The sequence below is a fragment of the Stylophora pistillata genome, chromosome 10 (assembly GCF_964205215.1).
Source record: "Stylophora pistillata chromosome 10, jaStyPist1.2, whole genome shotgun sequence".
Taxonomy (NCBI): Eukaryota; Metazoa; Cnidaria; class Anthozoa; order Scleractinia; family Pocilloporidae; genus Stylophora; species Stylophora pistillata.
Window position 1 is genome coordinate 28,365,657 of NC_142528.1, and position 24,463 is coordinate 28,390,119.

Below are 24,463 nucleotides of genomic sequence, written 5' to 3' on the forward strand. Positions count from 1 at the left end.
CACCTTGGTGTTTCAAAACGCCTGCATCGTCTTAGACGGTAAGACGACTTATGGGCTGAAGGTAAAAGATTTCTTAACCGCGTATCAAGAAAAGTGGCTGAAATTTGATAACAATAGGCTTTGTTAGACAGGCGAAAAATGACTCTATATGGCCATTTTTGAACAATGGCGCAACAGCTTCAGAACACACGAGGGATTTGTCGAGGCTTCCGATTAGCATACGAGCGGGAAATTTAAACGCTCGGAAAGACTAGACTTTAGTTTAGAACTATGACGACTTTAGTTTAGAACTATGACAGTTTCTGGAGAAAGATTTATACGGAAAGAGCTGGTCTGAATGAGACACATAACGTAGTTTGAATTCTCGATGTGTGCATTGCCACATTAGCGGTCAATTCTTTCCTGGGGTAGACCATTGAGAGTTGACTCGACGAGACAAATTTACGCTACCCACTTCCCCGAAGCGACTAAATCAGCGTTTAATTTTCCCTTGGGGTACTCCGGTGACAATTTATCTGTCGTGTGCAAATATGCGCTACCTACTCTTCCAAAATAGCTAAATTGTGATGCCAAAACCTTTTTCCGATTAGTCACGAACTTTTTCGTGTCGCTTCGTCCAAAGTCCCTCAGCGCTACAAAGAACAAAAGGACTATTGTTTACTCTTTGATGTGTGAAGTTGAGCCGGAACAATAGACCATTTCTTGATAGGCGGTTACTCTTATCATTTAAAACAGAATTAAAGGTCGGAGTACTTTCGACACTCACTTGAAATTTGCTTTATTACAAGCGACTGCATGTATTTCTTAATGCAATAACCAACAAATGTTTGGTTAGGAGATTGTGTCAGACCAAGCGCTTTGTCGGAAGGTTTCCTCCAGTTCCATCGTGGGTTGTTCGCACTTCCTTTTCTAAGTTTAAAACTAATCCTTGTCCCACTCAGCGGATTTAGCTGGTGGCTTTTAAATTGCGCTCTAAAGGTCTTTATCTAGCGATGAAGTCAAGTGAGAACGTATTAATATCATCAAATGGAGTAAGATGGTTAACGATGGTAAAGCACTTTTGTCGACTTTGATTGGTGCTTAAGTTATTACGATTCCTCGCGCAGATCAGAGCCCACAGACAGGTCCAGCGGCAAAGCATGCGAAAAATATATCAGCCATATCAACATGGTGGTCTCAAAATTTTAACTAACTTCATGTTCTCCTGAAACGCCTTTGCCTTGACGAAAATCATTAGTCCATATAGACGTGACCAACATTATTTTTTTGGCGGCTTTTAGGCAGATGTGAAGTAAAAGAAATTCCTGTCTCGATAATTGTTTGAAATACGTAGTAATTTTGGGAAACTTCCGTTGAAGATGAGACTGCATTTACATACTGAAATTGCCCACCATGTGATCAACTGTTGCGGTACGACCTAATACGGATAAAAATGGATAAATAGTAATTTTACGAGAATTCCTTCAGATGTGAGACTGCATTTACCTACCAAAATTGTCCACCATGTGGTAAGCGGTTTCGATTCGACCTCCTATGGATAAAAAGAGGAATCATTAATGACAATCATGACAAATCTTCTGACAATCACATAAATTGAGAATGATTAGCAGTACACTGATAGAGGTGTTTGGTCACATCGTTGTCAGTTTTCAGTACTCGAGGCGTGACCGAATATTAAAATCCAGAAGATACTGAATTCACGGCAGAATCTTTTGGCTACGATCCTCTCCAAAGCACAGGTCTCGAGTGGAATTATCATCCTGTTGATGAGTTTATTTATCAGGAGTACAGTGATAGGGGTGACACAGCTGGCTGTTCTTACCCAATATCAAGAAGTCTTGCTGTGAGAGTTATAGAAGCGTGCTCACCTAAGGACATCGAAGAAATATCCCATGATCAGCAAGATGAAGATGAGAATATGGCATGGAAGCGACTCGGACCATCCGGTTTCCGCACAAGTTTTAAATCCACGTACATTGGAGCTTAATTTTACTTTTAGCTGCCACTGTCATAGGCTCTATTTTTGTGTTTTTCACTTGTCTCTCGTACAAAACTGTACTAAGCTGTCAGTTCTGGCCCAGGGAACTAATTCCAGTACAACTACAATGGATGAGATGCATTTGTAAAATCGCATCTTGCGCTTTTCATTATATATGGTTTCCTGTAAATGTGTTATTCCTGTTTCGCCCTTATCAATTAATGGGGTTAAAGAGAAAGCTCTTTCTGGCCTCTACCTTTGGGTATTGCTTGGATGCTCTTTGTCTTGTTGGTCTACAAGCCTTAAATGCATCTGGGTTTCAAAAATTTCCTCCCGTTCTTATGTTTCTTTTCACTATTTGTTTACAAGTATATCTTATAACCACCCATTTCTCGGTCGGCCATTCGAGGAGACAACGAGCCAGATTATTCTTACAATTGATTCTTCCTGGCTGTTTGTGTTACATTCTTGGTTTTATAGCAGTTTTTTCCCTCTACCTTGCATACAACAAACAAAAGAAGAAAGAAGAAGTGAAAAACTTCTAAAAAATAAAAACTTGCGACAAAACGTTGCTTGATAGCATTGTGAAATTTAAAAACGATAAGAAGGTATAGAAAGCTAAAATCGACGACGTCTCGACATTAACATAACGTCATTATCAAAGCAAGAATGTATAAAAATAAGTTATATAAATACTAAAGACGAACAATGAGAGAAAATAATTTGCGGGTTAAACAAAAAATTTAACACGTGTGGAGTCCGTTTGCACGTTCAGATTCTGGTTCAAGAACAAAGGTAAATTATTAATCGCTATCTTTGCTCCGCTTGTTGGAGTTGTGCTCAAAATCATTTGCAGAATTTCTGTTCGGCGACTACGAAACACTTCCCATCCGAGATATTCATTCGTCTTAATGGCGCCGGTGTATTTCGGCTCACCGGCGATGTTTCGAGTTTTACAAGCGGATTTAAACTGTTTACAATCCAGGATAGTTCTTGGAATAATTCATGGCGTTGCAGAAGTCATGACACGAAGCATAATGGTCGTGATTGATCACTACTGCCACGTCATATTGAGAAGAACATCAGCTCCTTGGGGAAGTTTTCGCACTCCTCGCCGTGAGAGACTAATGGCTGATATCGCCATCATAAGCATGTTGTATCAATCCATTGGTGTCATGTCTGTTTATGGTGTATTGTACTTATATAAGGTAGTTTACCTACCAGGTGAATCTTTGTTGACGTTGCTTCAATCGTTTGCGATCCAAACGTCAATTTTAATGGTGATTGAGTGGTTTTTCACCAGCGTATCTTTTGCAATTGAGACTCGCTATCAAAACATGGCCGGTATGGCTGTTTGGCAAAGAAGATGGAAAAGACATCTGCTTGTGACAATTGTCAATGTAGTGCCCTTAGCACTGTGGTCAAGTTCATACCTCGTAGAAATTATACACAAGCGCTTCGTAAACAAAGAGACTCTTTGCAAAATGCCGTTTCCTTAATAATTAAAAATAGTTGGGAGATCTCCGCTATTCTGGTGGACTTTGTGTCTTGTGATCGTCTCCGACACAATTTATCCGAGTTGGATTTGCATATGCATCACATGTGATCGTTTATCTCAGACAACAGTAGTGCTTAAAAGTGCACCTATCTTATGGATATTCTCTTAAATATCCCTCACTCTTGGTTTGGTTAATTATTTCTGTCAGATCATCACAGATGTTGAAGATACTTACGAGAGCCAAATCATATAATCAAATATTGTTCAGACCGAAATGGCTATGTAAATTTGAAGGTGCCTTTATGCATATGGCTAATTAAGTTTGCTGAACACTGTTGAAACGAAAAGCACTGTTTCCATTACGGTATAAATTTTATTTCGCATGAATTGTGTTTTTCATGTATGTGTTTTATCCATGGCAATCGAAGGGTATATTTCGGTGGTGCGAATCTCGGTTAACATAAAATATTAGGAGGGTAAGCTATCAATGTGGGAAATGATGAAGTTTATGGTCTTGCTTAGGGAAAATATGGAATGAATTTAATAGATGATACAATTCGAAACATATTCTCATTCAAGGCTGTATTATTTTATGATAGGGTTATCCCGTGATATATATCGAAATGAATAGAATAGCCACGACATGTGGGTTCATGAGCCACAGTCGAAGGTCTTCATAAGAAGTATTGAGTAGAATAAAGCTGTTTTTGTGAGAGTGAAATGTGATCGTCCGGGTGAGTGTAGTTCTGAGAAGGACTGTTCTCGGTGGAGGTGACTGACGTTTGACAACCTGTGCGGAAGTCATCATCAGAGTCAACAGTTCTCAGAAATACGCTTACCCGGACGATCAAACTAAACTTTCACACGTTACCCTCAGGCTTAAACCATTCACTGTAAAGCTGTTTTTGTCCTTTTACTTTTCCTCTCTTGATAAAATTTCAGAAAGATTCCCTCAAGATATCATTAAATGAAGTATCAAAGTCGGCAGTGATTACGGGAATTTTTCTTGGTGCCTTCGTTTTCTCGATTCCATGAGCAGTTCAAGGCCCAAAGCTCAAGCGAAAAACATGCAGAAACAAAATCAGCCATGTTTTCATTGTGATTCAAACAGTAGTCACAACGTGCTCAGCTGTTTCGATATTCGACACAGTACTGAAGTGAGCTGCATCCTATCGATCAGTAGAGCGATCCATACAAAAAGCCATCCTAGGTGGGTTGCCTTAAGACTAAAATATAAGTTACGTAAATATCTACACTGTGAAGCATGAATGGCAGTACACTGATAGAGGTGTTTGGCCACATCGTTGTCAGTTTTACGCGAGGCGTGGTAGAGCATTACAATCCAAAAGAACCTGAATTCACGGCAGAGTCATTGAGCTACAGTCGTTTAGGTAGCACAGGTCTGGAATGGAATTATCTCCCAGTTGACGAGCTGATTTATCAGGAGTACAGCGACAGAGAAGCCAGAACTTTGGATTATCAGACTGGTATAAATCGAAATGTAAGGGTTCTAGATGCCTGCTCACTTGAGGAAAACGATGAAATACAAACTGAACAGCAGGAAGAAGATAGAGCAATGGCTTGGAAGCGACTCAGACCATCCGCTCTCCGCACAGTTTGTAAATCAATGGTCATGGGAGCTTTAATTTCCTTACTAACATCGTCTGTCTTAGGCTCACTTTATATGATATTAACTTATCTCACTTACAAAACTCAATTAAACTGTCTGTTCAATTCCAAAGATACGATTCCAGAAAAAATACAATGGATAAATTCAATATCTGCCATCATAACTTGCTTCTTTCTCGACATGTGGTTCTCTGTTAACATCGTTTTTCTCTTTCGGCCGTATCAAGTAATGGGGTTGAAAGGAAGACTTTTTCTGGTTTCTTTCCTCTTTTATTGTCTGGATGCATTGTATCGCGTGACTCTACATGCCTTGGACAGGGCTTCATTGAATGAAGGAGTTTCGTTACGGAAGACCCCGCTGCGCGTTTTGTTTGTTGTCAATATAATTTGTCAGGTGTATCTCGTAGTAAGTGCTCATTTCTTGGTCGGGCACACAGGAAGAAAACGAGGCACTTTGTTCCTACAACTGATTCTTCCCACTTCTTTCAGCTACATTATGGGAACGATTTTATTGTACACAATTTATCCAGCTTATGGAAGGCAAAACAAGCAAGGCAAACTACTCATCGCAATTTTCTCTCCTCTCCTTGGAGTTTTATTGAAAGTGATCTCCAGGATCTCAGTCCAACGGTTGTGGGACATTACTTTTCCTGGATTTTCGTATGTTCTGCTAGCACCAGCGTATTTCGGCTGTGCAATTGGGTTTCGAGTTTTACAAGCTGATTTGAACAGTTTAGAATCCATGGCATTTCTTGGAATAATTCATGGCTTTGCAGAAGTCGTGGAACGAAGCGTTATGGTTTTCATTGATCATTTTTGTCACGTGATTTTGAAAAGAGAATCGGCTCCGTTCGGAAGTTTTCGCACCCCTCGCCGTGAGAGACTAATGGCTGATATCGCCATCATGAGCATGTTGTATGAATCAACTGCCATAGTGTCTGTGAACAGCGTATTGTACTTATATCAATTTATGTACGTTTCAAACCAACCCTTTGTAAAGTTACTTCAGTCATTTGCCATCCAAACGTCAATTTTACTGGTGATTGAGTGGCTTTTCAACAGCATATCTCTTGCGATCGTGACTCACTATCAGAACATGGCTGTCATGGCTGTATGGAGAAAAAGATGGAAGAGACATACACTCGTAGCAATTATTAATGCGGTGTTTGCTTCATTATGGTCGAGTGGATACTGCGCAGAAGTTTTGTATGTTCGCTTCGGTGATGATGGTCAACCTTGCAAGATGCCTTTTTCTGAAGTAGTTTGAGGAAATCAGGAGTTGCAGTGTTCGTTAGCTGGGTTCCTGGATCGTCTTAAATTTCTCGATGGCCACTCAGATAAGTAATATCTTCAACACCGGTTTTCATGGGTTTAATGGAAGTCGCCAATTTTGAGAAATCCCTCAGTCAATTAATAGTTAGTTATTGGCATTATGGTCAAGTTTACTTAACTCTTTCCTTCCAAGATCTCATCAGTAATTCTCCTTAGTTGCTGCGATACAATTCTGATGATGTTACCTCAGAGAGTTTGCTATTGGATAAACTGATAATACCCTTATTGTTGTTTCGTATCTTCTGTTAGTGTCCGAGATTATAGATCAGGCAGTGTCTGAATTTTCTTCACGAGGGTTTCTCTTATACTGCAGTAGTGATGAAAAGTGAACCTGCCCGTTTAGTTTCCGTCAAAATCATCCGATGTACTTGGTGAGGCTCATTGATTCATTACGTGATTTTCTCAGTTGTAGAGTGTTTACGACGCGTAAAAAGCGATTAAAGTCGCGTCAAATAATCACAAAGTTAATTGATATGATCAAAAGTTATTTTAAAATATAAATCTGGTGTTCCCTCGTTTTCGTATAGTGAGCAAAATAAAATGAACTCCGAATCCAGATTGTATGAACCAAAAGTAAGTTTATTAGGTTTTCCAAAATTGTTTTATTCATGAATGGTATTTTCGCCAAACGTTTTGTTTGTCCAAAGCAGATTTAAGATATAATCTACGTTAACACGCAATATTAGGGACCTTAAGCAAAGCACGAAGGCGACGGCAACGAGGACGTGGAAAAACAAAGGTTCTAATTGGCAGAACAATAGCTCAACACGTGCGTTTCAAAACTTTGTATATGTCTTAGCCGTCCTTTGCGAAACAACAATGTGAAATCACCAAAATTTGCATCGTCTGCGAACCAAAACTGCCACGGCAAATCATTTTAATTTCCACTTTGAACTCAACGCTGCTTTCATACGTGATGTTGCGGTTGAAGTGTGGCGCCGTATGAGACGGTAAACACATGCAGTTATTTTCGAAATTCTAATTGAAAGTAAAAAATATTTTTTTTAACCTTTTTTTCTTAGTGTTGCCGTCCTGGCTGCTTATGGTCCGTAATTTCAAAGCCTTAACTGAGAACAAAATGACAAATAACTTCGAACGGTGTTAATTTTTGTAACAGGTTGTGCATTTGGGTGTCTACTTTTAATATGTATGGTCCTATCACCTGATAAAGTGTGCTTTTCGGATGAGTGTCGTAAAAGCAAAATACATGTAATGACAACGGCCGAGCATAAGAAAGGAAAATACATTTAAGAGCAAATGAGAAGGAACTTAAAACCGATGAAACTGCGTAAAGCGCGGGAAAATGCGAGCGACCAATTCGTGATGCTTTTAGTTTTGCCTTTGATTGGTTAAAAGAGTTGTGCGTGTTCTCTGGAACAATCATAGAGCGAAATAAAACAAACACAAAACAATTAGTAAAGGGTTTATTTAAAGGGTTTATTTCACAAATAAATATATGGCAGCCCTCTAAGGGGCTGAATTGCGTATTTACAAAAAGTGTAACAGAATATCTAATAGTATGACTAATGTAAGAATAATAATAAGCCTAAAAGTGAAATTGAATACTGTAAAATGATGAAACTTATTATTAAAATTAATAAAACTATATTTATATAATATCATGCTCAATACAAGATTTCATTAAAAATGTGTCGCTGAACCTATTTGTTTTCCACCTTGGTGTTTCAAAACGCCTGCATCGTCTTAGATGGTAAGACGACTTATGGGCTGACTGAGGGTAAAAGATTTCTTAACCGCGTATCAAGGAAAGTGGCTGAGATTTGATAACAATAGGCTTTGTTAGACAGGCGAAAAATGACTCTATATGGCCATTTTTGAACAATGGCGCAACAGCTTCAGAACACACGAGGGATTTGTCGAAGCTTCCGATTAGCATACGAGCGGGAAATTTAAACTCTCGGAAAGACTAGACTTTAGTTTAGAACTATGACGACTTTAGTTTATAACTATGACGACTTTAGTTTAGAACTATGATGACTTTAGTTTAGAACTATGACAGTTTCTGGAGAAAGATTTACACGGGGAGAGCTGGTCTGAATGAGACACATAACGTAGTTTTAATTCTCGATGTGTGCATTGCCACATTAGCGGTCAATTTTTTCCTGGAGTAGACCATTGAGAGTTGACTCGACGAGACAAATTTACGCTACCCACTTCCCCGAAGCGGCTAAATAAGCGTTTAATTTTCCCTTGGGGTACTCCGGTGACAATTTATTTGTCGTGTGCAAATATGCCCTATCTACTCTTCCAAAATAGCTAAATTGTGATACTAAAAATTTTTTCCGATTAGTCACGAACTTTTTCGCGTCGCAAAGAACAAAAGGACTATTGTTTACTACTTAATGTGTGAAGTTGAGCCGGAACAATAGACCTTTTCTTGATAGGCGGTTACTCTTATCATTTAAAACAGAATTAAAGGTCGGAGTACTTTCGACACTCACTTGAAATTTGCTTTATTACATGCGACTGCATGTATTTCTTAATGCAATAACCAACAAATGTTTGGTTAGGAGATTGTGTCAGACCAAGCGCTTTGTCGGAAGGTTTCCTCCAGTTCCATCGTGGGTTGTTCGCACTTCCTTTTCTAAGTTTAAAACTAATCCTTGTCTCACTCAGCGGATTTAGCTGGTGGCTTTTAAATTGCGCTCTAAAGGTCTTTATCTGGCGATGAAGTCAAGTGAGAACGTATTAATATCATCAAATGGAGTAAGATGGTTAACGATGGTAAAGCACTTTTGTCGACTTTGATTGGTGCTTAAGTTATTACGATTCCTCGCGCAGATCAAAGCCCACAGAGAGGTCCAGCGGCAAATCATTCGAAAAATATATCAGCCATATCAACATGGTGGTCTCAAAATTTTAACTAACTTCATGTTCTCCTGAACGCCTTTGCCTTGACTAAAATCATTAGTCCATATAGACGTGACCAACATTATTTTTTTGGCGGCTTTTAGGCAGATGTGAAGTAAAAGAAATTCCTGTCTCGATAATTGTTTGAAATACGTAGTAATTTTGGGAAACTTCCGTTGGAGATGAGACTACATTTACATACTGAAATTGCCTCCATGTGATCAGCTGTTGCGGTGCGACCTAATATGGATAAAAATGGATAAATAGTAATTTTACGAAAATTCCCTCAGATGTGAGACTGCATTTACCTACCGAAATTGTCCACCATGTGATAAGCGGTTTCGATTCGACCTCCTATGGATAAAAAGAGGAATCATTAATGAAAATCATGACAAATCTTCTGACAATCACATAAATTGAGCATGGTTAGCAGTACACTGATAGAGGTGTTTGGTCACATCGTTATCAGTTTTCAGTACTCGAGGCATGACCGAGTATTACAATCCAGAAGATACTGAATTCACGGCAGAATCTTTTGGCTACGATCCTCTTCAAAGTACAGGTCTCGAGTGGAATTATCATCCTGTTGATGAGTTTATTTATCAGGAGTACAGTGATAGGGGCGACACAGCTGGCTGTTCTTACCCAATATCAAGAACTCTATGTGTGAGAGTTATAGACGCGTGTTCACCGAAGGACATCGAAGAAATATCCCATGATCAGCAAGATGAAGATGAGAATATGGCTTGGAAGCGATTCCGATCATCCGGTTTCCTCACAATTTTTAAATCCATGTACATTGGAGCTTTAATTTAACTTCTAGCTGCCACCAAGTCATAGGCTCTCTTTTCGTGTTGTTCACTTATCTCTTGTACAAAACTGTATTAAGCTGTCAGTTCTGGCCCAGGGAACTAATTCCAGTACAACTACAATGGATGAGATGCATTTGTAAAATCGCATCTTGCGCTTTTTTTTTATATATGGTTCCCTGTTAATATGTTATTCCTATTTTGCCCTTATCAATTAATGGGGTTAAAAAAAAAGCTCTTTCTGGCTTTTTTCTTTGGGTATTGCTTGGATGCTCTTTGTCTTGTTGGTCTACAAGCCATAAATGCATCTGGGTTTCAAAAATTTCCTTCCGTTCTTTTGTTTCTTTTCACTATTTGTTTACAAGTATATCTTATAACCACCCATTTCTCGGTCGGCCATTCGAGGAGACAACGAGCCAGATTATTCTTACAATTGATTCTTCCTAGCTGTTTGTGTTACATTCTTGCTTTTATAGCGGTTTTTTCCATCTACCCTGCATACAACAAACACAACAAGAAAAGTAAATTATTAATCGCTATCTTTGCTCCGCTTGTTGGAGTTGTGCTCAAAATCATTTGCAGAATTTCTGTTCAGCGACTGATAAACATTTCTCATCCGGGATATTTAGTCGTCTTCACGGCGCCGGTGTATTTCGGCTCGCCGGTGATGTTTCGAGTTTTACCGAAGCGGATCTAAACTATTTACAATCCATGATGGTTCTTGGAATAATTCATGGCGTTGCAGAAGTCATGGAACGAAGCATAATGGTCGCAATTGATCACTACTGTCACGTCATGTTGAGAAGAAAATCAGCTCCTTGGGGAAGTTTTCGCACTCCTCGCCGTGAGAAACTAATGGCTAATATCGCTATCATGAGCATGTTGTATGAATCCATTGGTGTCATGTCTTTTTATGGTGTATTGTACTTATATAAGGTAGTTTACCTACCAGGTGAATCTTTTCTAACGTTGGTTCAATCGTTTGCCATCCAAACGTCAATTTTAATGGTGATTGAGTGGTTTTTCACCAGCGTATCTTTTGCAATTGAAACTCGCTATCAAAACATGGCCGTTATGGCTGTTTGGCAAAGAAGATGGAAAAGACATCTGCTTGTGACAATTGACAATGCAGTTCCCTTAGCACTGTGGTCAAGTTCATACCTGGTAGAAATTATACACAAGCGCTTTGAAAACAAAGACACTCTTTGCAAAATGCCGTTTCCTTAATAATCAAAAATAGTTGGATATTTTCTTAATATCCCTCAATCTTGGTTTGGTTAATTATTTCTGTCAGATCATCACAGATGTTGAAGATACTTACGAGAGCCAAATCATATAATCAAATATTGTTCAGACCGAACTGGCTATGTAAATTTCAAGGTGCCTTTTATGCATTTAGCCAATTAAGTTAGCTGAACACTGTTGAAACGAAAAGCACTGTTTCCATCGCGGTGTAAATTTTATTTCGCATGAATTGTATTTTTCATGTATGTGTTTTATCCATGGCAATCGAAGGGTATAACTCCGTGGTGCGAATCTCGGTTAACATAAAATATTAGTTAGCGCTTTTTAGGAGGGTAAACTATCAATATGGGAAATGATCAAGTTTGTAGTCTTGCTTAGGTAAAATATGGAATTTAACAGATGATACAATTCAAAACATATCTTACTCAAGGCTGTATTATTCTATTATAGAGTTATCCCGTGATATATATCGAAATGAATAGAATAGCCACGACATGTGGGTTCATGAGATAGTATAAAATAACGTGGCCACAGTCGAAGTTCTTCATCAAAAGTATTGAGTAGAATTAAGCTGTTTTTGTGAGAGTGAAATGTGATCGTCCGGGTGAGTGTAGTTCTGAGAAGGACTGTTCTCGGTGGAGGTGACTGACGTTTGACAACCTGTGCGGAAGTCATCATCAGAGTCAACAGTCCTCAGAAATACGCTCACCCGGACGATCACGCTACACTTTCACGTGTTACCCCCATGCTCAAACCATTTACTGTAAAGCTTTTTTTGTCCTTTTGCTTTTCCTCTCGTGATAAAATTTCAGAAAGATTCCCTCAAGATATCATTAAATGAGGTATCAAAGTCGGCAGTGATTATGGGAATTTTTCTTGGTGCCTTCGTTATCTCGATTCCAGGAGCAGTTCAAGGCCCAAAGCTCAAGTGAAAAACATGCAGAAACAAAATAGCCATGTTTTCATTGTGATACAAACAGTAGTCACAACGTGCTCAGCTGTTTCGATATCCGACACGGTACTGAAGTGCGCTGCATCCTATCGATGGATAGAGCGATCTTTACGAAAAGCCATCCTAGGTGGGTTGCCATAAGACTAAAATATAAGTTACGTAAATATCTACACTGTGAAGCATGAATGGCAGTACACTGATAGAGGTGTTTGGCCACATCGTTGTCAGTTTTACGCGAGGCGTGGTAGAGCATTACAATCCAAAAGAACCTGAATTCGCGGCAGAGTCATTGAGGTACAATCGTTTAGGTAGCACAGGTCTGGAATGGAATTATCTCCCAGTTGACGAGCTTATTTATCAGGAGTACAGCGACGGAGAAGTCAGAACTTTGGATTATCAGGCTGGTGTTGGTGGATATGGAAAGGTTATAATTACAGACGCCTGCTCACTTGAGGAAAACGATGAAATACAAACTGAACAGCAGGAAGAAGATAGAGCAATGGCTTGGAAGCGACTCAGACCATCCGCTCTCCGCACAGTTTGTAAATCAATGGTCATGGGAGCTTTAATTTCCTTACTAGCATCGTCTGTCGTAGGCTCACTTTATATGACATTAGCTTATCTCGTTTACAAAACTCAATTAAACTGTCTGTTTAATTCCAAAGATACGATTCCAGGAAAAATACAATGGATAAACTCAATATCTGCTATCATATCTTGCTTCTTTCTCAACATGTGGTTCTCTGTTAACATTGTTTTTCTTTTACGGCCGTATCAATTAGTGGGGTTGAAAGGAAGACTTTTTCTGGTTTCGTTCCTTTTTTATTGTTTGGATGCATTGTATCGCGTGACTCTACAAGCCTTGGAAAGAGTTCTTCTGAATAATGCATTTTCGTTTCAAAAGATTCCACTACGCGTTTTGTTTGTTGCCAATGTATTTTGTCAGCTGTATCTCGTAAGCGCTCATTTCTTGGCTAAACACACAAGACGAAAACGAGCCACTTTGTTCCTACAACTTATTCTCCCTACATGTGTCAGCTACATTATTTCTATTATTTCATTTAACGCAATTTATCCAGCTTATGGAAGGCAAAACAAGCAAGGCAAACTACTCATCGCAATCTTCTCCCCTCTCATTGGAGTTTTACTGAAGGTGATCTCCAGGATTTCAGTCCAACGGTCGTGGGACATTACCCTTCCTGGATTTTCGTATGTCCTGCTAGCACCAGTGTATTTCGGCTGTGCAATTGTGTTCCGAGTTTTACAAGCTGATTTGAACAGTTTAGAATCTATGGTATTCCTTGGAATAATTCATGGCTTTGCAGAAGTCGTGGAACGAAGCGTTATGGTTTTCATCGATCATTTTTGTCACGTGATTTTGAAAAGAGAATTGGCTCCCTTTGGATGTTTTCGCACCCCTCGCCGTGAGAGACTAATGGCTGATATCGCCATCATGAGCATGTTGTACGAATCAACTGCCATAGTGTCTGCGAACAGCGTGTTGTACTTGTATCAATTTATGTACGTTTCGGAACAACCCTTTGTAAAGTTACTTCAGTCATTTGCCATCCAAACGTCAATTTTACTGGTGATTGAGTGGTTTTTCAACAGCATATCACTTGCGATTGTGACTCACTATCAGAACATGGCTGTCATGGCTGTATGGAGAAAAAGATGGAAGAGACACACACTCGTAGCAATTATTAATGCGGTGTTTGCTTCATTATGGTCGAGTGGATACTTCGCAGAAGTTTTGCATGTTCGCTTCGGTGATAATGGTCAACCTTGCAAGATGCCTTTTTCTTAAGTAGTATGAGGAAATCAGGAGTTACAGTGTTCGTTAGCTGGGTTCCTGGATCGTCTTAAATTTATCGATGGTCATTTGCATAAGTAATATCTTTAGCAAGGGTTTTCATGGGTTGAATGGAAGTCGCCAATTTTTAGAAATCCCTCAGTCAATTAATAGTTAGTTATTGGCATTATGGTCAAGTTTACTTAACTCTTTCCTTCCAAGATCTCATTAGTAGTTCTCCTTACTTGCTGCGATAGAATTCTTATGATGTTACCTCATGGATCAACTGATAATTCCCTTATTGAAGTTTCTCCTTTATTCCCATCACTTTGCAGCTCGATACTATATTGATATTGCGAGGAGAAAGTCTGTGTTGGTCATCCATGAGAGTTCACTGATGACCTTCGCATCTTCTGTTAGTATTCGAGATTGTAGATCATGCAGTGTCTTTGAATTTTCTTCACAAGGGATGGTTTCTCTTATACTGCAGGGGTGATGAAAAGTGAACCCGCCCGTTCAGTTTTCGTCAAAGTCATCCGTTGTACTTGGTGTGGCTCATTAATCCATTACGCGATTTCCTCAGATGTAGAATTTTCACGTCGCGTAAAAGACGACGAAAGCCTAGTCAAATAATCACAAAGCTAATAGAAATGATCAAAAATTATTCTAAAATATAAATCTGGTGTTCCCTTCTTTTCGTATAGTCAACAAAATAAACTGAACTCAGAAGCGAGATTGTATGAACCAAAAGTATGTTTGTTAGATTTGCCTAAATGTTTTTATTTATGAATGGTATTTTCGCCAAAGGATTTTTTGTCCAAGGCAGATATAAGGTATAATCTCCGTTAACGCGTAATATTAAGGACCTTAAGCAAACCACGAAGGCGACGGCAACGAGGACGTGGAAAACTAAAAGTTCTAATTGGGAGAACAATGGCTCAGCACGTGCGTTTTAAAACTTTCTATATATTCTTAGCCGTCCATTGCGATCTCTCTTACATTGTGTGCTGAGACTGAAACTTTTCACCTCAAGCAAATCTCCGTCGCACGGTCCAAACAATCATAGTGAGCAACTGAGCTACTTGCATATATGTCCGTGTTAAAACACACGAAAGGTTTCTAAAGTACATTTCACTCTGATTGGGCAGAAAAACACAAAGATTTTCTGGCACCAATCAGATGGCAGAACGACTGCGACCGTTTGGAACTAGTCTTGTAAGACAATGTCCTCAGGGGCTCTTCATACCCTAACTTAAAATCGACTCAGCCCCTGGGTCTTCGAGGATGTGATGATTGGTGCGAATAGTAAATATGAATTTTCTTTTCCTGTCAGACTCCGACCACTCACTAAGCGCTTTTATAAATCGGACCTAAATATCAAACTAGTTTTCACTTCTTTTAAAATTAAAAACATATTCAGTGTTAAAGATCGTACTCCTGATGCTCTAAAAACCATGGTAGTTTATCAATTTTCTTGTGCGGGATGTAATCCCCGTTCTATTGGTGAAATTAGTCGCCACTGCTCTACTAGGAAAAAGGAGCACACGGAAAGCGATAAAAACTTGCATATTTTTAAGAATTTCAACATATCTTCTTCTTGTAAGAACAAATACTCCCTTTCTTCCTTTAGTATTCTGGATTCTGCTAACAACTCAATTGATTTAAAACTCAAAGAAGCTTTTTATATAAATAAGATAAAACCTGAACTTAACGATTACAGCATTAGAACACTTTTCTAGCGTTTTAGTTCACAACTTTGATGTTTGGTGTCACATGGTAATTAGTACCCGCTTTTGTATTACATCATACTGTAAAGATTTTATCCATCTACTTGTCTGTTATATAATTACTCACGTTCTGTTACTCATTGATTGAAGATGGCATAAGAAGGCCGAAATATGTCTCTCAAAAAAGTTGTGTATTTCTTACAATATTTGAGTTTTAATTGTCACATCTCACAGATGTGTGTTAAGGTTAATAAACAATTTGGTGTTCTCAGGCGCGTAGCATCCTATACGCATATACGCACGTGCGTACTTCAAGTGACCAGACACTCTTAGCCAACAATATCTCTTCGACTTATCGTAAGGCAAATGCCGATGCGCTCAACTTTATCAACGAAGAAGCTAAAAAAATAGCCACTGATCTCAACATCGAAGATAGAACAGAACGCTTCTCAACTAAACAAGCATTCATTACATTAAAACATCACAAGGAAAACTTCCCTAACAAACCCACATGCCGATTGATCAACCCCGCGAAGAATGACCTCGGGAAAGCAAGCAAGCGCATCCTCGATAATATAAACAACTGCATCCGTCAGCAAACTTCCTTGAACCAGTGGAAAAACTCTATGAACGTCATTAAATGGTTCGACAGCATCCCCGACAAACACAAGCACTCGTTCACTGTCTTCGATATCGACAACTTTTACCCCTCGATCACGGAAACCCTCCTCCTGGATGCCATCAACTACGCCAAAACCTTCACCACGATCACCGATCAAGACATCAACATCATCATGCACTGCCGTAAATTCCTCCTCTTCAACCACCACACCGCCTGGAAAAAGGTAAACAAATGACAACATGTTCGACGTCACAATGGGGAGCTACGATGGTGCCGAAATATGCGAACTCGTAGGCCTTTTCATCCTCGACACCCTCAGCAAAAAAAACAGGTAACACCAACATCGACCTCTACAGAGACGACGGCCTGGCCTTACTGAAGAACGCATCAGGCCCGGAGGCGGACCGCTTTAGGAAAACAACAACGGCCCATTTCAAACAATACGGCCTTTCAATCTCCATAAACACTAACTTAAAATCAGTCAACTTCCTCGACGTCTCACTAAACCTAACGAAAGGAACATACTGCCCTTACAGAAAACCCAACAACGATCCCCTCTACGTCCATGCTAAATCCAACCATCCCCATTCCATCATCAAGCACCTTCCACAGTCTATTAACCGGCGTATCTGTGACCTCTCCTGCAATGAAGATGTATTCAACAAAGCCAAGCCCACATACGAAGACGCCCTGAAATCAAGCGGATATAACACCCATCTCTCCTACTTCAAATCAGCCACACCTTCACCCCCTAGTTCCCATGATCGCTCACAAAAAGAAGAAGACAGATAATCTGGTTCAATCCCCCGGCTTCAGCAAAAACGTCCAAACTAACGTAAGTAAAACTTTCCTTACACTTGTTCAGAAGCACTTCCCCACCTCTCACAAATACCACAAAATCTTTAACAAAAACACCACCAAAGTCAGCTACAGTTGTATGGACAACATGGATTCTATTATAAGGAGACACAATAAGAAAATCCTAAACCCTCCTTCAACCAGCCAAGACCGCAAGTGCAACTGCAGAGTAAAACAAGCCTGTCCCTAACAGAACAACTGCCTCGCTTCCTCCTTAATTTACAAGGCTAAAGTCACCACAAATAAAGACCAAACGGGCAAAAACTACACCGGCCTGACAGAAAATTCTTTTTAAACAAAGATACACGCAGCATTCCCTCTCATTCCGAAAGAAAGCCTACGCTAAACCGTCTGACGATCGCAACGCAAGCTGCGTGAAACTCAGAGTACTGATGAAACGATCTTCCTGTCATTAATTTATAACCGCTATATAGATACATATATATATTTAGTAAATAAACCCCTTCGGGCGGCTGGTATGTCGGCTGATAATGTCCGCGGCTGAGAGATTGTCTGAGAAATGAATATTTGGCCGAGAAGCGAAGCTTCGAAGACAAATATGAAATTTTCAGGACAATCTCTCAGTCAAGGACATTATCAGCCGACATACCAGCAAGCCAGAACGGGGTTTATTCATTTTACAACCCTCCCATTAATTTTCACATCGCAATTAAACTGCGCGTAAACACAGTAAAAAAGCCAGTGGTGATCTGATGGCGAATGCGCGTGATTGACGCAAGTAAGCAAAAGAAAAACGAGTTTGGTTTCCTTGCATGTAAATAGGAGAACGGAAAAGTTCAAATTCTTGCGTTGACTATGTTTCTTTTTCATGGAAAAAAAAGGAGGACAAATATCGAAGCGGACGGGGGTTATTGCGTGATAACTGTCCTGTGATTTTGCACCACATGACATAAAGTAACTAATAAAATCACACCAAAATTAATGGGTGGGTTCTAATAATATATATATATAACTAACTGCAGACAGTACTGTTTCGGCCTTCTGGGCCTCATCAGTGCAGTTTTTTTTTTGTTTTTCAGGCGCCCCCGGCCACGGACCCATTAGTGCAATGGTCAGTGCTGCAACGGCCGGACGACATATATACTTAACGGAACCGGAGTGCAATGGTTCCGCCGAGTAACGCCTGAAGGAGGGTACACCAGTACGCCAAAATCGCCCAGGAATCGAACCTGGCCCCCCGGAAGCGCTCCCCGCCTAACGGGGCACCTGAACAGTCGGGGTGTGCAAGGACTGCTGTTGGGTAACGAGTCCCATAATGCAGAGAACTACATGCTATGAGACCCTAACCCGCCTCATCAGTGCAGTGCTAATGCTAGGATGGGGGAGAACCGAGACGGTCACCCCAAACGACCCAACCTTTGTGGTATCGTCTAAGCCATGCCAGAGTGCTCAAACTAGAGTAAACCAGCGAGCATGCGCAATTGCAACGGCAATGACTCATCCTAGATAGAGTGCTCAATTTGGACATGAAAGCAAAGCTTTGTATGCCAAAGAGCTATATCTAACTGCAGACAGTACTGTTTCGGCCTTCTGGGCCTCATCAGTGCAGTGCTAATGCTAGGATGGGGGAGAACCGAGACGGTCACCCCAAACGACCCAAGGAAACACAGAAGGAAACACACATGATTCCCTGCAACTCTGAGTTTCGTGCGTTATATATATAACTGCAGACAGGGCGTACACTGTTTCGACCTATGTGGGTCTCATCAGTGCAGTGCAGACACTAGGCCAAGCTCTGGAATAAACCATTGCCTGGGCGCTACATGTATATTTATATTTATTATTATCTTTTTTTTATCCCTGTCTAAAAAAACTGTGAATAGTTGTTAGTTGTATATTCACCTTCGTCACGGTTGGTTTCTTATTTCCAAGCTCAACTACCCGACCCAGCGAGTCATTCAGTAAATGTTGAGTTTACAATTTGGAGGTCGAAACCGGAACGTCCAGAATATGTAATTAGTTTTGAGCCGGGAAAGAATTGGCGATGAGATTGTCGGCATTATATGATAGATAGAGTTCGTTGGCGAGCCACTGGAATCCATATTCCTTGGAGGAAATACCCTCTCAGACGAGCTCATCGAGTCCGTCTTCTTTGTCTATTCCACTACTGGACTATGACTTTATTTTTTGCAATAGGTCATGTAGTTAACTCCCCTTAAGTGCTCAAGTTTTAGTGAGACATTTCACTGACAGTTTTTGATCTCAAAAGTCAGAAAAAACGGAGATGACCTAACAAGATTAGAACGCGTTTTATCATATCATATTTCTTCTTTTCTTCTTTCAACACGAAACATCATTTCATTTATTTTTTTTTTTAGCCCGGCGTTCCTACTGTTCGCAAGTTGCATGAGTTATAATGATCATGTCTAGCAGACGTACGGGTGTTTCCTTTTCTTTTGACGCTTTGTCATGCGAATAAAAATCATGCATTCACTTGGTTTTTATTTTTGTAAAATAACTAGCACAGGTTATTCTGTAATCAGTTTGTGATGAACATTTCGATGAAATGCTGCTAAATCTCAACGAATGAAATTAAATCGACTTCAATTTCGACAGAGGTACAATATTACTGAAAAAAGTCCGCAATTAGAACTCAGTGTTAAAACCTTGAACGTTACAGGCCTCTTGGGCGGCATAATGTAAACGATAAATAATTGTCTTCAAAGCTGTGTCTGATAGGTTGGGTATCGTGCAGGTGCTCACTTCACTCACATGAGACATTTAATGTAAAAAGTTTATTTAGGATAAGTCAGTGGGTGTTGTAGTATACGCATCCTGATACAATCTTAAAATGTGTGCAGTGAAACTAGGGATTCTACAAAAAGAACCTGTATTACGCCAGACACGCAAAAACCACTCTTTAGATGTGGCCAAAAAATAATTGGAAACGTATTCCTCATTTAATGCCGCAACACAATATCGCGAGGAAAGTATTGACTAACCTGCCTTTTTATTAATCGCAAAGAAAAAAAAATGATGGCAATGATATTTTGCAGGGAGTTGGAAAGTAAAAATTACATCAAATGCCAAAAAAAGTGGTCAAATATAAGACTGACCGACCAAGAATTATTTCATTTTCCGCAAAACGCTTAAATAATCCAAAACTTCTATGAGGCCACGCGAAACTCTTCAACGTGCCATTAGAATATTAATTTCTGACTATTTCGTTCCCATGTCACTCAAACGTCCGATATTATGTTTTTCAATTGAGTGTCGAAAAACCAAAACCATAATAATCACAAGTACCAATCAGGGGAAGGTTAACGTCACCATTGACCAGTGAGCACTCAAATTAAATACAGGTAACCTGCTTGAAGCGCGGGAAAACGCGCGTAACCAAGTGCGGGAAGACGCGCGTGACCAAGCGCGCGAAACGCGAGTGTTGGGATTGGTTTTAGTTTAGCATTTGTTTGGTTGTAGTGGTGGCGCCAGTTTTCTTGACCAATCACAGAGAGAAATAAAAACAATCAAAGCGATCCATGAAGACTTTCGATACTCAATTGAAAACTGCCCCAATTGGCGCTAGTATTTATAGCTAATAGCTAGGCTAAAAAACTACCATATTAATAACATTCGGCGCTCTGTTAAACCTGCTTTTTACTGGTCGGTAAATGCGACCAAAACGTGATTAAGAAATCTATGCATACTTCTTACCAAAGAATAAAAACTTAACAGATTCTCCAAGACAACCAAATGCAAACACGTTCCGAATTTTATGAAAATACCGTAGCTGGTCGGGGTAAAGAAACTTTATTTACCTCCCACGTTCAGGTAAACGGAATTTTACAAGACTGATCAGCTTCATTAAGTCGCCCGTGTAAAATTTCTATCAGGAATGTGTTTGTCCACAACGCTAAAGGCACAGCATTTACTACCCCTACCAAAACGTGTCTCTTCCATCTTTTTCGCCAAACAGCCATGACAGCAATGTTCTGATAGTGAGTCTCGATTGCGAGAGATACGCTGGTGAAAAACCATTCAATCACCAGCTGAACTGAGGTACGAATGGCAAACTCCTGCAGAAGCTTTAGAAGTGAACTATGTTTTAAGTAAATGAGCTGATACAAGTACAAACCACCGTTAACAGATACTATACCAGCTGATTCGTATAACATGCTTATGATAGCGACATCAGCCGTCAGTCTCTCACGACGCGGGGTTCGAAAACTTCCCCAAGGAGCTGATTTTCTTTTCCAAATAACATGAAATATGTGGTCAATGACAACCATGGTGCTACGTTCTATGACTTCTGCAAAGCCATGGACTATCCCAAGAATGGCGATGGACTGCAAACTGTCTAAATCTGCTTGTAAGACTCGAAACATGATCGCTGAGCCGAAATACCAAGGTACCAAGAGGACGTATGAATATCCCGGATGAGTTATGTTCCATAACCGCTGAACGCAGATTCGGGAGATCGCTTTGAAGATAACTCCACTAAGGGGCGAAAAGAGCGCAATTAATAATCTTCTCGTTTCATTTTCCTTGTTATACACGGGGTAAAGAAACGAAGTTATGAGGATGCCAAGAAGGAAAGTAACCAAGCTTGGCAACAATATTTTTAAAAGTATATTTAAGCACCGTCGTTTTGATAGTATCCTGAAATGGTTTGTAAGAAAATAAACTTGCCAACATGCACTGAGCAAAAATAGAGAGTTAAGTGGCAGCCTCTGCAATGTTGATATCTTGGAATGAGATATTCCATAGGCTTGGAGGACTACACGATAAACTGCATCCAAAGAAAGCATAAGAAAGGCAACGAGGATCAATTTTCTCTTGATCCCTTTTAACTGGTATGGTCGGAAAAGGAAAAGTGTATTTAAAAAGAACCACATGTAAAGGAAAATGCATGCTATCACTTGAGACAATGTTCGAATCCATTGTATTTTCAGTAGAATGGAATCGTTTGAGTTAAATTGGCAGTTGAGTTCAGTTTGATAAGAGATGTAGGAGATCAGCATATAAAGTGAACCTATGGTGGTAGCAGCCAGCGGTGAAATCAAAGCTCCAATGTACATTGACTTACAAACTGTGCGGAGAGCGGATGGTCTGAGTCTTTTCCAATCCATTGCTCTATCTTCATTTTGTTGCTCGTCTGGTATTTCCTGGTGCTCATCTGGTAAGAAGGCATCTAAAACTCTCACGTTAACACTGCCAGCTACGAAATACTCCGGGCCTGTGACTCCTTTGTCGTCATGTTCTTGATAAATTAATTCATCAACTGGAAAGTAATTCCATTCCAGACCTGTGCTCTGTAGAGGATCGTAGCCAAAAGCCTCTATAGTGAATTCAGGTGATTCTGGGTTGTAATTCTCTGTCACGTTTCGTGTAAAACTGAACACGATGTGACCTAGTATTTCTATAATGCGCATTGTTTTCTTGGTGAAGTTATACGGACATAGTTCTCTGAGATCGTTGTTACTGCTTTCGCAACCGTTCAGTGTGTTGTATGCCTAACCAAATTTTTTCCTCAACTGTTTTCCTAATTTCGAAAATGAGGTATAGTTTGTGATTCTCCTGTGTTTGGGGCTCTGTAATCTTTGGTAGTACCCGAGATTTCAGTATGTTCCGATTCTTAATCGTCACCGCTCAATCACGCTTTCAGTCGCAAATGGAAGTGAAATAAACTTGGTGACTGCAGATTTTTATCTTGCAGTTGATTTGCATAAGCAGGACCGAGCTTTGCCTTGAACGGGTTCGAAACAAAATAAAACACGATTTGGTACCGAAAGTATCGCCAGCGTAGCGTAAAAGTAGGCTAAATATTCAAGCTCGTGATCTTCTCAGAAATCCTTTGATCAGCACCACGCATATTTTGAACATCTCTGGTATGTGTTCGAGAAGCTTACCAACTGCAGCCATTCTCCATTAAATTAGACAGCTTGTCTAGGAAATTAGACATGATTAAAGTTTATCTGTGGGACCCAATCGATCGCAAAGCTGAAAGATTCGAGATTGTGACGGAAAAAATGAAAGTAAGTCACAAATCGATTTCGGACACACGTGAAACTGTAAATATTGCAAAAAGGTTTGCTTCTGGAACGGAAACAAAGGGCATTTTTGAAAAATTTGAGCTCGGGTATGCGCATGGCCGAGTAAAAGATATGGCCCCCCAGGTTTCAAAACGCTCCGCTGCCTCTCACTTTACTTCCATTTATGTTCATCCACAGACCTCATTGAAGACAGTCATAGGGCTCATCGATTGCGTCTCCTTTAATAATAATAATAATAAACAGTTGAACGTGGAGAAACACTTAGCTAGTGGCTAGTTTATAGGTTTTCCACCAAACAACTGAAACAAATAATTCAAATTAAAAATAACATTATTAAGAATCCCAACTGGCCGAAGGCAAACCAGTTGGCTATATACAAGCATGGCCGAGGATTCGAAACTCGGCCAAGTCACTATCGGAACACAAGTTTTTTTTTTTGGAATAGGTCATGCTGTTTACCTCCCACACGTACCCAAGTTTTAGTTATACATTTTACCGACGTGTTTTGATCTTACAATATAGAAGAATTGGAGATAACATAAACACACCATAACAACCAATTTCACGTTGTGTTTTCTCATTTTTTCTATTATTTTTTTTTGTCTTTATTTTAGCTCGAAACCGCAGTTAATTTTTACTTATTTATTTTTTTAATTTTATTTTGTTCCTGTTGATCTAGAAGTCACTTATATCATGTCCAGCAGACAAACAGACGCTTTCTATTTCTTTCCATTCTTTGTCATGCTAATCAAAAACCATTCCTTTGTTTTTAGTTCTGTTAACTTGTATGCGCGCAGTTCATTCTGAAGTCAGTTTGTGATGAACATTTCGATGAAAGGCTGTTTAATCTTAACGAATAAGGGTAACTCCAATCTTATCATAGGTCTAAATATTAAAAAGCTCGCAACTAGGATTTTGGGTTAAGGCTTCTAAGGCAGTACAATGTGAACAATGGAGTAAAAAAGGACCAGAAAGCTGCGTCTGACTGGTTGGGTATAGAGCAATTTGCAATGTAGTGTCGGGAGTAATATGGGATTGCTCTAGTTCACCTTTACTTTTCTCTGTGATTGGTCCAGAAACCTCGTGCCATCTTCTTAACCAATCAGATGCAAGACTAAAGGCAATTGCGTCAAATT

At 39.8% G+C, this 24,463-nt stretch overlaps 3 protein-coding genes and 2 pseudogenes across 4 annotated transcripts; 4 read left to right on the forward strand and 1 right to left on the reverse strand.

Moving 5' to 3' along the window:
• Positions 1-4,099, forward strand: part of LOC148722533 (uncharacterized) — a 7,611-nt pseudogene extending 3,512 nt beyond the window's left edge.
• Positions 4,100-4,147: 48 nt separating this feature from the next.
• Positions 4,148-8,054, forward strand: LOC148722534 (uncharacterized). The gene has a single exon (XM_088736889.1). The coding sequence runs from the start codon at positions 4,741-4,743 to the stop codon at positions 6,370-6,372; it is 1,632 nt and encodes a 543-aa protein (XP_088593015.1). The 5' UTR covers positions 4,148-4,740; the 3' UTR covers positions 6,373-8,054.
• Positions 8,055-9,621: 1,567 nt separating this feature from the next.
• LOC148722535 (uncharacterized) lies at positions 9,622-12,179 on the forward strand (annotated as a pseudogene).
• A 52-nt stretch (positions 12,180-12,231) lies between these two features.
• On the forward strand, positions 12,232-16,104 carry LOC148722536 (uncharacterized). Its single transcript, XM_088736891.1, has one exon. The coding sequence runs from the start codon at positions 12,496-12,498 to the stop codon at positions 14,119-14,121; it is 1,626 nt and encodes a 541-aa protein (XP_088593017.1). The 5' UTR covers positions 12,232-12,495; the 3' UTR covers positions 14,122-16,104.
• Positions 16,105-19,926: 3,822 nt separating this feature from the next.
• On the reverse strand, positions 19,927-24,363 carry LOC148722537 (uncharacterized). 2 transcript variants are annotated; one of them, XM_088736002.1, is made up of 2 exons: positions 22,361-24,363; positions 21,519-21,771 (listed from the first exon to the last, which is right to left on the reverse strand). In XM_088736002.1, exons 1-2 carry the CDS (start codon positions 22,704-22,706, stop codon positions 21,716-21,718), a joined length of 402 nt encoding a protein of 133 aa, XP_088592128.1. In that variant the 5' UTR covers positions 22,707-24,363; the 3' UTR covers positions 21,519-21,715. The 2 variants fall into 2 exon arrangements, with proteins under 2 accessions (XP_088592127.1, XP_088592128.1); XM_088736001.1 differs by having other exon boundaries at positions 19,927-24,363.
• Between the last annotated feature and the right edge of the window lie 100 nt (positions 24,364-24,463).

Excerpts from the sequence above, each read along its gene's own strand:
- LOC148722536 (XM_088736891.1), top strand. The coding sequence starts at position 12,496 with ATGAATGGCAGTACACTGATAGAGGTGTTTGGCCACATCGTTGTCAGT.
- LOC148722537 (XM_088736001.1), bottom strand. The coding sequence starts at position 22,706 with ATGCGCATTATAGAAATACTAGGTCACATCGTGTTCAGTTTTACACGA.
- LOC148722534 (XM_088736889.1), top strand. The coding sequence starts at position 4,741 with ATGAATGGCAGTACACTGATAGAGGTGTTTGGCCACATCGTTGTCAGT.